Source organism: Dasypus novemcinctus, chromosome 14 (genome assembly GCF_030445035.2).
Source record: "Dasypus novemcinctus isolate mDasNov1 chromosome 14, mDasNov1.1.hap2, whole genome shotgun sequence".
NCBI lineage: Eukaryota > Metazoa > Chordata > Mammalia > Cingulata > Dasypodidae > Dasypus > Dasypus novemcinctus.
Window position 1 is genome coordinate 65,148,964 of NC_080686.1, and position 16,820 is coordinate 65,165,783.

General features: G+C 38.9%; 1 protein-coding gene across 12 annotated transcripts in view; it reads right to left on the minus strand.

The window, feature by feature from the left end:
- The window catches only part of RRM2B (ribonucleotide reductase regulatory TP53 inducible subunit M2B), a 158,080-nt gene that overhangs the window by 138,730 nt on the left and 2,530 nt on the right, over positions 1 to 16,820 (minus strand). For 8 of the 12 annotated variants that reach the window (XM_058275845.2, XM_071207963.1, XM_058275846.2 and 5 more), the window contains exon 2: positions 7,962 to 8,141. The exons of 1 other annotated variant lie outside the window; for it this stretch is intronic. In XM_058275845.2, coding sequence (XP_058131828.1) covers positions 7,962 to 8,141 — 180 coding nt within the window. The remainder of the gene's footprint in view (positions 1 to 7,961; positions 8,142 to 16,820) is intronic. 3 more of the 12 variants (XM_071207966.1, XM_023584064.2, XM_071207965.1) reach the window with 1 other exon arrangement.

Consider the following 16,820-nt stretch of genomic DNA (forward strand, 5'->3'; position numbering starts at 1 on the left):
ATAAATTGGGGAAAAAAACCCAACATGACCTAGGGGGAGTAAAGCAAATGAAAGAAAGGTGGTGGGGAGTGTGGAAGATGGAAAGAGTAAAACCTGGCCAAGAAGGAACTGAAGTGAATAAAAACTTTGAGCAGCTATTCCTTTAGTGCTTTATGTAACATTTAGCATAGTGTTAGACAGATAATAGGCACCTCTATAGCAGATTGTAGTTGCTACTTTACTGCCAGCTAATCTACTTTTATACCCATAAGTAAAGTTAGGCAGGTAATAACATGGATTTTTAAGCAATTTATGGGTATGCCTTACTCTAGGACTAGAAACAGTTTTTGAAAATGTTTACTAGAGTAAGTTCCTTGGAATTAAGGGTGAGATGCACACTAGAGATTGGCAGAATCTACAATTTAAAAATTGTCTTGAGCAGTGGGTGTAGCTCAGTGGTTGCGTGTTTGTTTCCCATGTATAAGGTCCCAGGTTCAATCCCCAGTACCTCCTAAAAAAAAATTGTCTTTACATGTACCTTGTAGGTATTATTTTTCTCAGGAAGCTTTTTTTTAAAAATAATGTATTTTTTTAAAGATTGATTGATTGATTGATTGATTTCTCTCCCCTCCCCACCTTGGTTGTCTGTTCTGTGTGTCTATTTGTTGCATCTTCTTTGCCCCCTTCTGTTATTGTCAGCGGCACGGGAATCTGTGTTTCTTTTTGTTGCGTCATCTTGTTGTGTCAGTTCTCCATGTGTGCGGCACCGTTCCTGGGCAGGCTGCACTTTTCTTTCGCGCTGGGCAGCTGTTCTTAGGGGGCACACTCCTTGCGCGTGGGGCTCCCCCACGCGGGAGACACCCCTGCGTGGCAGGGCACTCCTTGCACGCATCAGCACTGCTCATGGGCCAGCTCCACAAGGGTCAAGGAGGCCCGGGGTTTGAACCACGGACCTCCCATGTGGTAGACGGACTCCCTAACCACTGGGCCAAGTCCGCTGCCAGTAAGATTTTTAAGTATGTTTCACAATAACCTCGGAAAACGTTTGAAATATTTAACTGTCCTTTTACCTTCTTTTATTTGTTCTAAAAACAAGTACCAATCTCTTTGACCTTTACAAAAAGAACTAATGTCCCATCCTTTAATAATTCTAGTTTTGTTTTGTCAAATCCTTTTCCCATTAATGTATTCTTTAAATGTTTACTGAGCACCTACAATATACTAGACACTGTGCTAAGCACTGGGGATACAATGAAGAGGGAGGGGGAAAATTTGTACATATCTTAAAATATGTAGCTAAAAATCAGGTTCTTTTCTATTAAGAGCTCAACTCAAGTTTAACTGAAGGATATCTTCCTGGCTCTTATGTATTATACCTCTGATATTACATTTTAATATTATAATACATTTGCTCTTAATGACTGCTTTGAAATATCTTATAAATTTTATTTATACTATATTGGTCATTTCCGATTTCATACTAGGAAATCTGTTCAGGAATAAACTCTTCTCACTACTAAGCACCTCTTTAGTTTTTGAATATCAATTAGAATTGTAGTCCTATTAACTGAAACATAAACCTTCCTGTTCAGCTTTATCTCATTTGAACAAATTCTCAATTTCACCATCTAAATAACTGACTTCCAAACTAGCTGATTATCAGAATTTCCTGGGTGGCTTACAAAAAATTCCTAGACCCCAAGCCTTCTGCTTTCTAACTTAGAGTTCTGATGATCAGCCATATTTGGGAATTAAGCAAAATCAATGATAAAACAATGCAGTCTAAAGTGGATTAAATTTTAACAAGCAATTTATTTAAAAGAAAGGTATTTGTAATTAAATTTCTGATTTCCTTTCAAAATATGTATTTGAATATTTCTATAGGCTGTCGACAAAATATTTACCACTCTATATATTTTAATTTTTAAGAAACAGTGCTTTATAGTCATACTACGACATGTCATTTGCCAATATGCAAATAATTTGCACATGAATTTCAAGAAACCCAAATGTCAGAAGTAATTTTTTTTCACTTTTTATTTTGAAATACTTCCAAATTTACGGAATAGTTACAAAAATACAAACTCCATACAAAGGACTCCAACATACCCCTACCCCGCCCTCATCCCACAGATACTTACATCTACCAAATCTAACAATTTTGCTACATTTATCATAAAATTCTATCCATTTACCATCTATCAACCCATTTTCTGAACTCTTGACTATAAGCTGTTGTGGTAGCTGGATATTATTTATGAATTTCAAAAAGAGATATTATATTTGTAAACTGGTCTGTCCTCTGGGCGTGATACCCTTTGATGGTATTAGATTCAACTGAGATGTCTGATTAAATTATATTAAGACTGGTGCTTTGATTTAACCACATGATTAGGGCATGCAGAGTTGAGTCCCCATCCCCTTGGTGGGCTAATAAAACAGATTCCCACATGGGAGTAGATACAGAGATAAGACACACAGGAGAACACAAAAAAAGACAGCAGAGGAGAGACAGCTCATTAGACAAGGCAGAGGCCACAGGAGGAGAGAAGAGCCTGATGGCCTACAGATGCAGCTGAGCCTGTAAAGCCCGAGGGTGAGAGACAAATCTTATGCCAGCCTACAGTTGAGATTGGAAGACGCCATCTGCCACATAGAGTCCAAAACCATTTATTTATCATTACATTTTATGCATTTGCCTTTCAGATCCCGTAGGAAGTGAAAAGTGGGATTACAAATCAAAATTACACGGGAAGCGGACTTGGCCCAGTGGATAGGGCATCCGTCTACCACATGGGAGGTTCGTGGTTCAAACCCCGGGCCTCCTTGACCCGTGTGGAGCTGGCCCATGTGCAGTGCTGATGCACAGAAGGAGTGCCGTGTGACGCAGGGGTGTCCCCCACATAGGGGAGCCCCACGTGCAAGCAGTGCGCCCCTTAAGGAAAGCCGCCCAGCGCCAAAGAAGTGCAGCCTGCCCAGGAATGGTGCCACGCACACAGAGAGTTGACACAGCAAGATGACACAACAAAGAGAGACATAGATTCCCATGCCGCTGACAACAACAGAAGCAGACAAAAACAAGAACATGCAGCAAATGGACACAGAAAACAGACAACTGAGGGGTGGGGGAAAGGGGAGAGAGAAAAAAAAAAATCAAAATTACAATAGTACTGGCATTTATACTCATGTCATTACCCTCACTAGAGATCTTTATTACTTCATGTGGCTTTGATCCATTGTCTATTGTCCTTTCCCTTCAACCTACAGAACTCCCCTTAGCATGTCCAGTCTAGTAGAACTCCTTCAGTTTTTGTTTACCTGGGAATGCCTTAATCTCTTCCTCATTTCCGACAAAGTTTTACCAGATATAGAGTTCTTGACTGCCATTTTTAAAATTTTACCACTTCAAATATTTCCATTGCCTTCTTGCCTCTGTGGTTTCCGCTGAGAAAATGGCACTAAATCTCATTGAGGCTCCCTTGCATATGACACATTGCTTCTCTCTTGCAGCTTTAAGAATTCTCTCTTTATCTCTGGTATTCAACAGTTTGATTATATTATGCTACAGTATGGGTCTATTTTGGTTTTTCCTGTTTGGAGTTGAGTGTCTTGAACATGTACATTCATGTTTTTCTTTCAATTTGGGAAGCTTTCAGTCATTGTTTCTTTGAATATTCTTTCTGCCCCCTTCTCTCTTCTCCTTCTGGGATTCCCACAATGCATATATTGGTAGCTTGATGGTGTCCCACAGGTCCCTCAGACTATGTTCACTTTTCTTCACTCTTTCTTCTTTCTGTTCCTCAGACTGAATTATATCATTGTCTTATTTTTGAGTTCTCTGATTCTTTTTACTGCCAGCTTCAATCTGCTGTTGAACCCCTCTATGGAATTTTTAATTTCTGTTATTGTGGTCTTCAGCTCTGTTTGGCCCCTTTTCATAATTTATCTCTACTGATATTCTCTTTATGTTCATCTATCATTTTCCTGACTTCCTTTGGTTCACTGTTTGTGCTTTTCTTTAGATTTCTGAACATATTTAGGGGGACGGGAGAGAGTGAGAGAGAGAGAGACCATTTTTATGTTTCTGAATGTCCCCTCTTCCCTAGGAAAAAGTGTCCTCATAGTTAAAGACACGGCCCTGAACAACCTGACTGCTTTCCCACTGCGTTCTATAGGAGAGCTTGGTAAGCTGCCCTCTCCATGCAGGGAAAGTTCTGGGACAGTGAGCTCCTTGGGCCACTACCAGACAGACTGGGCCAGACATACATACTCCCAGTATGTGCATAAGAATTACTCTGCTCTCTCCAAAGCCAGGACCAGGGATCTGCACTGGGAACGTGGATAAGCTCCATGATGAGCCAATGAGGTATAGAGGAGGCGCCAGACAGGATATCACAAGATTCTACCACTTTTAAGTAGCTTTTTTCTTGATTTGATGCTTACCCTTTTACTCTTTTCTTAACTGTTTTCTAGAACTTTGAGAAAGATATTTCTGCCAGTTCTTGCTGATTGCTTAAACTTCTGTCCGAGGATGGAGCCCCGAAGCTTTCAGTCTCACCTGCCTGCCTTGAACTGGATGGGATCTCATAATTACCTTTTTAACTTATGAGTTAAACAGCCACCTGTGTACTCCATTTGTTCTCTTAACTACATCGAACAAAGAACTTTCTAAAACCCACAGACAGTTAGGGACAATCAGGTGTGCCAAACATTATGACAGTTTGAAAATACTGTGCTTTCTTGTTACTTTATACAATTACAATATAACAAAGGAATTCACAATAAAACACTAATAAAGATGGGTTAGTAAAAATCAATATACTAGAAGGTTCAAAAATTGGTGGCTTCTTAATTGATCCACCTATTATTGAGTCCCTGCCACCACAAGTTAGCACTATGCTCAATCCTTGGAGAGATAGCAGTTGCCTCAAGAAGTTCTCAGTCTATCTAGAGACTTATCAGCCTCTGATCCTGCCAATTTAAAGTGAAAGCATAGGTTACATTATATCATCTTTTATTTATCTGGTACATATGTATTATGCATATTCATGAGGGCCTTCTTTACCTGAAAGTTATAAGGAATCTGTTGGTCAATGTCCTGCCATTCTTAGAAGTATGAATTGCTTAATGTTTTGATAACTTAAAGAACACCTATGTCAGGAGTCATGTATTCCATTACAAAGATTATTTTTCTACATGCTAGCCAGGTAGAGATTATGCAAATTTCTCATGGACTGTTGAATTGTGCACAGTTTTGGACTCCTTCTGCTCTACCAGGGAGGAGGGAAGAAAGTATTAAGGTTCACCCTGACATTCTATATACCGAACAAAAACCTGTGTAAATGTGTTTTAATGAATATTGTTGAAAGCAGTGTCAATAGTTTAAAATGTAAATTTCTATTACAGTTTAAGGAAAAAACAAAACCTTATAAATCATCACTAGCCACTGTTAATATCTACTTTTTTAAAAAATAAATTTATTTATTTATTTCTCTTCCCTTCCCTCCCCACCCTGGTTGTCTGTTCTCTGTGTCCACTTGCTGCGTCTCCTTTGTCCGCTTCTGCTGTTGTCAGCGGCACGGGAATCTGCGTTTCTTTTTGTTGCGTCATCTTGTCGCGTCAGTTCTCCGTGTGTGCGGCACCATACCTGGGCAGGGTGCACTTTTTTTGGTGCTAGGCAGCTCTCCTTATGGAGCGCACTCCTTGTGCGTGGGGCACCCCTACGTGGAGGACACCCCTGCATTACAGGGCACTCCTTGCGCGCATCAGCACTGCGCATGGGCCAGCTCCACATGGGTCAAGGAGGCCTGGGGTTTGAACTGCGGATCTTCCATGTGGTAGATGGAGGCCCTAACCACTGGGCCAAGTCTGCCACCTGTTAATATCTACTTGTATTCATATACCTTTTCAATATATTTGAACAAATATAATTTCTAGCACTATTTTTGTACTAGGATAAAGGAGTTACTATGTATATTATGTATTGCCTTTAAGTCATTTTATTGTTTTGTTTTTGTTTGTCATTTAAAATAATTGTAAATGTTGATTTCTTTTCTTTCCTCTTCCTCACCATAAGAACCATTTCAGAGGACTCTTCTATGACCAACCACTTTAAAGAAATATTCAACTACCTATGGTCTCTGTAAAATCATAAGATGTCAGGTTGGTTTTCCATTGTGCAAACCCTTTATTTTTATTATTTTTATTTTTTATTTATTTCTCTCCCCTTCCCCCCCACCCCGCCCCAGTTGTCTATTCTGTGTCCATTTGCTGCGTGTTCTTCCTTTTGTCCTCTTCTGTTGTTGTCAGTGGCAGGGGAATCTGTGTTTCTTTTTGTTGTGTCATCTTGCTGCGTCAGCTCTCTGTGTGTGCGGCGCCATTCTTGAGCAGGCTGCACTTTTTTTGCGCTAGGCGGCTCTCCTTACGGGGCGCACTCCTTGCACGTGGGGCTCCCCTACGCAGGGGACACCACTGTGTGGCACGGCACTCCTTTCGCACATCAGCACTGTGCATGGGCCAGCTCCTCACGGGTCAAGGAGGCCCGGGGTTTGAACTGTGGACCTCCCATGTGGCAGATGGACGCCCTATCCACTGGGCCAAGTCCTCTTCCCAATTTTGCAAACTCTTTACCTGTCAATTATTTCCTTTTTTCGCCCTTCTTTGTAAAAATAAAAAGAATGAGCAATTTTTTTTAAAATGGTGCCTTCTATTACTTCTAGTTAAATTTTCCCCATTGTATGTGTAAAGTAACAGCTTACATTTATTCAGTGCTAAATGTGAGGTAACATTCTAAGCATTTCATTAATCCTCATGACAATCCAATGAGTTAGGCACTGTTAGTCTAATTTACCACTGAAGAAAAAGAGAAAGGGCGAGTAACCTTCCCAAGTCCAGTGGTAGGGCTAGGATTTGTACCTAGGCAATCTGTCTCCACAGCCTGTATTCTTAACAGTGTATGTTTATACTGACAGAATCAGTCTCTATTTCAGAATCAATCCCAATCTGTCAAGACAGACACAAACTATATGCATGTACCTATGTATTCACACACATAAACACATACCTATAGATATATATTTCTCTATATCCTTATATAGTCATCTTTATGGGTATATATGTATATATACAAATCTCTATACATACATATGCTTATACACTCATATATATGCATACATACCCATACACAACAGTGAATGAGAGTGCTATGCAAATATCACCCATCATGATCAGAAATAAAGACAATGATTACTTATACTTACATGTTCTGTTAAGACTACAAAGGAATCACTTGAATAACCAACTCTTCTATCCAAACTACCCAAGTAGTCTCTTATTTGCTGTGTTCAATTAATTTCCTAGGTGGAAAATGCCACACCAACAGAAAGCATTCCATAATTGCCCCATCTGTTAGGGGTAACCGTGGCCGGTTTGACTGGCTGAGGCAGGGCCATATTGGGAGGAACACTGTAAGTTAGGATGGCAGGCTCAGGAGTGAGTGTACTCCCTGCCTGCCTAGCACTCAAACTCCTCCAGTGAAGCTCCTTCTGCAAAATCAGAAAAGCTTCTCAATTGAAAGCAGGGTTCCTGAGGCTTTTACTCTTTGTTTTTGGCTTCGAAATATAACAAAGCTATAATTTTATTTATTCTGCTAAACATCAGTAAAGACTAGCCTGTCTGGTTATGAAAAACCAAAAGTCTTTAAAAATAGGTAGTATTCTAAAATATATTGGAAGTAAAAGATTTGGTAGAATGAGGTACTATTTTGGCAGTAGGGTATTTGTTGTCAGAGAGTTATAGTTTAAAAACAAAACACTGGGGAACAATGTATTTAGTCTCAGTAATTCCAAACATTTTATATAACTTATCTTATTCAATATATCTCATATAATTTGAAATTGTTAAAAATTTTTCAATATCCTGTAACAGAAGGTATGAACATTGTACTATTGAATATGAATGCTAATAGAGGTGACCCCACTTACCTCTTCTGCTGTCCAGAAGGATGCCTGTGCCTGTTTATACATTTTCCAAATATCAGGATATTGTATTGGAAAGATGACAAATCGGCGAGAACTCTTTCTTAGGAGTGGCTCTTCACTTGACTTCACTTCATTTTCATTCATATCTGAAGATAATCTCTTCGAAGAATAAAGTTCAAACACCTGTTTTATGTAGAAATTTCTACTTTATTCATATCTAAACACACATCTAGGGAGGTTAGGAGACAACATAGGTTTGGAAGCCAGTTTGCCAGGGTTGAATCCTTACTCTTAAGAGTATCTGGTTAATAGTGTCTGGTTAGTTGTACGACTTTAGGAAATTGCTTAAATTCTCTGAGCCTCAGTTTCCTCATCTACAAAATAATACCTATCTCATAGGCTTGATGATTAAAAATGATTTAAACAGAGCTGGCACATAATAATAAACCAAAAATTACTGTCATTATTGCTATGTTGTGGCTAAGCAGTAAGCTGGACCAATAGTTACCATGGCAGGCAAACTTTCAAGTTAATGGACAAGATGTCCTTTCAGTGGCTCTCTCAGAATAATGGTACTGACAGACTACTGTTGTAAGGTACTTTTAAAATTTTAATGCTTTGTTTTCTAATCTTAACTGAAATACTATAGTTAAGATTTGAAAACTTGTATCTGAAAAACTTGCCAGTCTTTGCTCTTTCTTAATCTTCCTATATACCAATTTGTTATTCTTATTTACATTTCAACACAAATATTACTGCATATGGTTATATTGTGGACTGTTTCCAAGATTTGTGGAATAAAATAAGAAATGCATAGTCCATATACATACTGCTTGGAAATTTGCTAGCACTCAAACAGAGGGCAATAGCACCCATTTTTGGTGGTGGTGGTGTTTTTTGTTTTTTTTAAAAATAATTAGCAGTAACACAAGAGATGTGCATATATGTAAAGAATATACGCAAATAGGCTAAAATGTGTACATCAAGATTATTCAGATATATTTAAGTTCTGGACTCCTAACCAAAACTGTATCTCTCTCCTATGCCAGGGCCCATCATGTTCCTACATCCATACCAATGCCTCCACCCATCATCCTATGTCTCCAAAGCAAGTGTGCATCATAACATCCAGGGACCACACAGATGAGGCAAAGCAAGGAAAGCTTGAGAGAAAGGCCCAATATGAAGACATGAGGCTATACAAATTCAGGTGGGGTTTGAACACTTCACATGTACTGCCATTACAGTACATATAGCCTTGTTTCATTTATTTTTTCATTTACATATATTTCAAAATGTTTATATTAGTACAGTGAAACTAAATTTTAGAGACACTGGATTATCATTGGTTTGTTATAAAAGAGAAATATGAAAATTATCTATATAATGGAAGATTTCAGAACTTCAGTGGAATGGGCAGCTTTACGTGATGCCATTTCAATAGTGATCTATTTCAGTCTCATACTTCCCAGGAATGTCACTGTCTCTAAATAAGAAATAATCCTTATCATCTAGAACTACTTTGGTGCTTCCATATCCTGGAAGAACTTTATCTCCAACTTTCACACTACACACTAACTGGTTGAATATCTCCATCCTTTCCTTTAGATTCCAATCCAACAGCTACTACTGTTGCCAGCAATACTTTTCCTTGAGATTTTTCTGGAAGCATAATGCCTCCTTTGGTTACAGATTCAGCTGCACTCTCTTCAACCAAGACTCGGTCAAAGAGGGGAAGAAACTTTCTATATGCCTGTCCTGCCTTGGCTCCTGTGGCCGTAACTCATACTCTGCTACAGCGTCACCACCACCACAAGGACAGACATGCAGTCTGGCATGTCTTGTTTTATAACTACTTATTTAAATGTGTGCATTACCAATAAATCATCTGACTCCCAGAAAATAGGAACCAGTTCTTTTGTTTTGGGGTTCCCCGACCTTAGTACTGTGTCAACCCTAATGTCAATAAATTCAGTTAAGTAAGTGAATGGGCTGCTAATATCTCTTCATCCTGTGCTCAGATTACTGTATGCCTTCAGAAATTTTTATTTAACATATGGCCAGAATACATCATTGAGATAACCCTTATAAACACTGAAATCAAGTCTTCTCTGAGCATCTCCACACCTCACCCACCCAACCCAAAGGCTTGGATGCCACCTAAATACACTTTCTGTACTTATCCTTAACAGCACATAACACACTGCAGTTTAATTCCCTGTAGACTATGCTTCCTAAGAGTTAAAACTGTCTTCACCCTTGTGGAATCCCTAGAGCATATAGCCATTCCACAAATATGTGAGCAAATTTTTAAAAATGGAAATTGTCCAGCTTTTAGTTTACTTTTTTTGTTTGCCCAGTCTTAGAGGAGTCTAAGATACTGAGATACTGCATTCCCAGGCTCTAGAACAGAAGGTATATATCAAAGCAGGTCCTCTGGGTATGGCATTGATGCTGCTTTGCAATCCAGTCATCACATAGATGCCTTACATACATTATTCAATTTAATCCATATAACTACAAATAGGTAATATATTTTACATTTTACAAATGGGGAAACTAAGTCTTAGAAGAGGTAAATAACATACTAAAGATCCCCCAACTAGAAAATGAGAGATGATTAGAACTGAGATAAGTCTGAATAAAAAACCTTGTCTTAAGCTAAATCTGTTTGAGCATAATGATTTGAAATTGAACCATTATGCCTAAAATTCAGAATTCAAAACAGTGAGATGAAGTAAGATTAAAGAGAATATACACTACTTTCTCTTAGTAAGAAAAGATAATTTAGCAAATACAAATGATGTAATCAATGAAATGAGTGTGGGGAAAACTCACCAAATTTGATTTCTAGGAAAAGTGAGAAAAATAAAAATAATTTCCTTGTAAATAAAGTTGAAAGAATTAAAGTGATTTGAGACTAGTGAAAAAAAGTTACATTGAAGAAAGTTCAAGTTTTAACTGGCATAAATTTCAAAATCTACGGGGTTTTCTCAAACTACATTAGCCCTTCTCCTTCCCTTCCCCAGGTGAAAATCTTAGTATGTAATGAGACCATGAAACTTGTTATTGATGGGAATATGTTTCACATGCAAATGACAGTAAAAATAATGCTGAGAACCAGTTATTTTTAAATTGCTACCTCCACAGCATAACTTGATGTGAACCAGATGACTGTATTGATTCCAGATTGTTCTTCACTGTTTTCAGTTAATAATACATAGCATTATTCATGTTTTCAGGCAAGTCATCTAATCTAAGCATCATCGCCTGCAACTTGAAGATAATAACAGCCACACTTAACTCAAAAGAATGTTACAAAGATCAGAGGTGCTAATGCAAGCAAAGTTACTCTGTATACTCTCAAGGGCTATACACTTTTTCTGCATTGTTATTAATTATTGGGACTATTTCAGGTTCACCTTTTAAGGTTGTCTTTTTTTTTTTTTAAAGATATATTTATTTAATTCCCCACCCTCCCCCAATTGTCTGTTCTCTGTGTCAATTTGCTGCGTCTTGTTTCTTTGTCCGCTTCTGTTGTCATCAGCGGCACAGGAAGTGTGGGCGGCGCCATTCCTTGGCAGGCTGCGCTTTCCTTCGCGCTGGACGGCTCTCCTTACAGGCGCACTCCTTGTGTGTGGGGCTCCCCTACGCGGAGGACACCTTTGCATGGCACGGAGGACACCTTTGCATGGCACGGCACTCCTTGCGCGCATCAGCACTGCGCATGGGCCAGCTCCACAAGGGTCAAGTAGGTCCGGGATTTGAACCACGGACCTCCCATGTGGTAGACGGACGCCCTAACCACTGGGCCAAGTCTGTTTCCCCAAGATTGTCTTTGTATTCTTAAGAATTGGTAAAGTATCTATAATGGCAATTATTTGATCAATCAATACCTTCCATGACCGCCTCATGGATTTTCATTCATGAAATTGAGAACTGCTGGAGAGGCTCAAAAAGAGAGCTACTCACCTGAAAATGGGCAAGCTAGACTGGATGCCCAAATCAAAGGGCAGAAAGAGGTCTGGGGAGTCACTGAGTATTTAAAATTTGTCTTGGTACACTGCTTTTCATCTAGATTCTCTCTCTTTCTCACTGTCTACTCCTTTTTTCTTTAGGAGGCACTGGGAATCAAACCTGGGACCTCCCATGTAGGAGGCAGGTGCCCAATCACTTGAACCAAATCTGCTTCCCTCCTCTAGAATGCTTCTGTCACTGCGTAGCATTTTGATCTCATTCTGAATTCTTCTTTTAATTATATATTTTCTAACTGAGATACAGGTATATATTCGGAACTGAAATTCTTAATCTTCATTATATTTACTATAAAGGGCATACTGAAGGTTGGGAAAGCCATCACAAATAGTAAGTAACCCTCTGGCATCAAGCACCCTCACCCTGAAGGGAATTTTCAAACTCTGACAAATTGATCAATGTCAAGATCCAAGAAACTGCTAAAGCCTAGTACCTTTAAATTAGAATGAAGGCCACACTTGCTTCTCTTCCATCCTGACAATATGGGGGTGGTTAAGAAAAGAAGCTGGACTAGGAAGATATTATGAAAGATTTTATAATGTGAAGAGAACAGGTTTAATCTATAAACCTTTGAACTGGGCTTAAAATGGCATTGCTTATATTTATGATGCTTGGAAAAATGCACACACACATTTTAATACAATTTCAGGGAGTTCACAGATTGGGAAAAAGGCAACTAATCCTAGTAAGGCATAAATCTGAAACAGTGGAAACAAAAGTATATGGGTACATCAGAAAGCAGCCTACTAGCCACATGCATTCTAAATGTTTTACAGCATTGGTAAATTGGTGAATAGGTTAGGAATAAGTTGATTAAAAGAACTTCTGAAAAATATGTAAAGAAACTGTTTGCTGAGTTTGATATAAATCTTCAACTATCATCTATATCCCAACTCGAAATAATGGGTTCATTAAAACACCTTACATTACATTGATTGATTTTAAGTTAATAGAATAGTAACATAAAACTATCCTAGTAAAACTGACAAGACATTGGCTTTATCAACTGGTGTTCCACTAGGGTGGCGGACTTGGTCCAGTGGTTAGGGCGTCCGTGTACCACATAGGAGGTCCGCGGTTCAAACCCCAGGCCTCCTTGACCCGTGTGGAGCTGGCCATGCGCAGTGCTGATGCGCGCAAGGAGTGCCATGCCACGTGGTAGGAGAGCCCCAAGCGCAAGGAGTCCCTGTAAGGAGAGCCGCCCAGCGTTAAAGAAAGTGCAGCCTGCCCAGGAATGGTGCCGCACACATGGAGAGCTGACACAGCAAGATGACGCAACAAAAAGAAACACACATTCCTGTGCTGCTGACAACAACAGAAGCCGACAAAGACAAAGAAAGAAGCAGCAAATAGACACAGAGAAGAGACAACCAGGGGCAGGAGAAATAAATAAATAAATCTTTAAAAAAACAAAACAAAACTGGTGTTCCACTATAATTTTGTCTGAAAAATGAGATCAGGTTTTACAGTCAATGGGATGGCCCTGAATGTAAATATATATCAGTTTCGCCATAGCTATTTTCCTGTAGCGTTTTTGATACAACTATTTTGACACACACTTTTTTTTTTACCTCAGTGACATCATTTTGATGAAGAAACAAAATTAACTGTCAGTTTTAAAAATACATATATCTCTAAGTTTTTCTGAGGGTAAGGCATGTACATTTTATATATTAAACTGATATTGAAAAGTTGTTTTTAAAAAAATTTTTGGAACAGGTCATGTGGCCTGTGTTGGTGTATTACACTCTGGCATCTGGACTCTAACCTGTAGAATACTGAGAGCTACTGAAGGTTTCTAAACAGGCAAGTAACATAACTGGATCTGTTTTAAAATCACTTTTGCAGAAAAGTGCAAGAAGAGAAAGTAGATACAGAAATTACTGTGCTACCTATCTTTTGACTGAACTAGAATATCAGCAGGAGAAATACACACAAAAGACAACTGATTCACGAGATTGTCAGCTGTAAAAATAATTATTCTTACTAAAAAATTGGATTGGGACAATAGGGTAAGGAAGAGTTGAAGATGCCCTTAAGGTTTCCAACTCCAGTCACTGGGTGACCAAAACAATAAATAAGAGGCACAAAGAAGGTACTCAGTACCTGGGGAATAAGTGAATAAATCAGACAAAAATTCTTGCTTCTCAAATTAGATATTAACAGAATTTTAGTTTGAATTAATTCCCCCACCAACCCAAGCAACAATAACAATAAAAAGTTACACACACATAGTTAAAAAGTAACTTAGGAATTTAGATAATAAATTCTGTTTCAAGATATCCAGCAGGCAGCTGAAAAAACAGCACTACTACACAGAAGTGGTGGAGTTTCCTTTAGTAGTCACCACGGGAATGTAAGTGATAACCCAGGGAAAACATATAAAGTAGCAGGACAACTGAGGGTGCACCTCCAGAAAATGCCAATAAATGGCAGATGGAAGAAGAGCCAGCTGGGATTAAAACTGATTGAAATGGACTGAAATGAGAGCCACTGAGTATATACTTTGAAGGGATTATACAAATTATGGGATTGTATAACACAGGGAATCCAGTGGTGGAAGGAGGACTGTGGATAACAGAATATGAGAACATTCTCTCATGAACTTTAATGAATATATAATACTAATACAGGGTGTTAATAATCAGGTTGGTTAGGGGAAAAGACACCAAATGTAAGACATGACCTATAGTTAGTTCGTAGTCTATAACAAAAGTTTCACAACAATGCAAGATGGTGGTGGTGGGGTGATTCATGGGAGCCTTTCATGATGATATACATGTTTAGAAGTTCTGAACTTTTACTATATACCGTTTATGTATGTCCATATATGTATGATAAACTTCAATAAAATTTCATTTCTTAAAAAGTAACTGAAATGGAGGTAGGCCAAACAAAAGCAAAGATAGAAAAGTGAGCTGACTTGGCTCAAGCACAGGGTCAACAGTGATGGAGGAATTCCACAAAGGACACACAGAATTAGTCTCTGGCTGTCAATCAGACTATGAGGTTAGGACTTAATATTGTGGGCCAAAGATTTTCAAACGTGCTCTTTGCTTGCAGCCACCCTCCAGGCACTGGTATTCACTGTAGGGTATAGTCTGAAAATCATTCCTACGGATAGTCAAGGAGAGTTTCTGGATACCTCATGAGGAAGATTAATCTGACACACATGTGTAGGATGAATTAGAAAAGAGAAAGATTAGGAGTCCTAAGGAGTCAATTTTAGAGGTAGAAATAAGGGCCTGAAACAAAATGTGGCTGTTAGTATGGTAAAGGCGACTTCAACAAGACTTTGCCAGTCTGAGGAGCTGGGTATTTCTTTTGGTGGGAAATGATACCCTTTTGGGAGTTTTTATTTGGAGGAAGGAGGGGAGTGACATGGAGGCACTTTTTAATAAAAGGATTGATATGGCAATGGTAAACAGGATTGGGCTGCAGGTGAGACTAGAAGTAGAGAGACAAGTCAGTTGTAACTGCACAGATGTGAAGTGATGAGAAATTGAAATAGTTGGACAGTAGGCATTCCTGGGGAATGTTTTGCTGTCTCTTCCAAACTGGCACTTTAGTTTCTGCCTGCCTCAGTTTCTGGTCACCTGGTCCCAAGAAATACCTGAACATGCCTGGATACCTATCTTACCTATCTAGGTCAAAATTCCCAGGTAGCCTTCACCATGATCTGATCTAGATTGGCATTCTACCTGGCCTCTATGTCCAATCCAGCCCCAATTCCACTATTTCCATTTGCTTGCCTTCACCTCTCTTCAACACCTTGGATGAAGTGGCATCTTTGGATGCTGTCATGCTCATACAGTATTTGAGATATTTTTAATTTCATTCTTCCATTGCCACCAGATCTAACAAAGCAGATGGAATAGTGGCCTAGGAGCAAGAATTTTGTTTTAGACTGAGTTTCACTACTTAGTTACACGGTCTTGGGAATGATATCTTTTCTTACCTAGACTTTCTTACCTTGAAAATAGGGGCTATCAATTAAATTAATGATAATTAACTTTAAGAAACGAAAGCTATGGACTCCTTCTCAGAAGATTCACATCTACAGACACAAAATCTACATATAACTTTGGGGATTCATAAACCTTTAAACCCATCTACAAACATTTTAGAGCAGTGTTTCTTAAAATATGTGCACCAGAATTACCCAAAGTACATGTTAAAATGCAAACCCCAGAACCATCCAAGAGATTTTGATTCACTGCCTGGGGTATATGCCCAGTAAAATATTTTTTTTAACAAGTACTCCAGGTGATTCTGATTAAATTGATCCATGCTGCACTATCAGATCTAAAGAAACAATGTGTTTCTGGCCCTGACATCTCAAGATAAAAAACTGGGGGAGTAGGGAGCTGATGTAGCTCAAGTGGTTGAGCTCCTGCTTCCCATATACAAGGTATTGGGTTCAAGCCCCAGTACCTCCTAAAAATAACAAACGAAAATATTGTGGTAGTGCTTATTAATATTCATTCTAGATCTAAATATCTGCCTCTTTGTGGGTTTTGTGTCACTGAGGTGGGGTTACTAAATGAAAGATAACTTCCAGGTCTTAAACCTGAATGACTGCTGATGCTATTAGCACAAACAGTAAAGTTTAATAAAATTGTTCTATTAGAGTGGGTGTAGAGACATGAAATGCCTGCTCCCTCCCCCCGCCCCCACTAGTTATCTGTGTAGATTGCTGGAAAGGGTGGGATCGAATTGGCCAGCAATCCATCCTAGAAGGTTCCACTACAGCACATACAGGTGTAGTAATTACCAACCTGCATACATGTTACCCCTCACTGTTCTGAGAACACACAAGATTCCTCC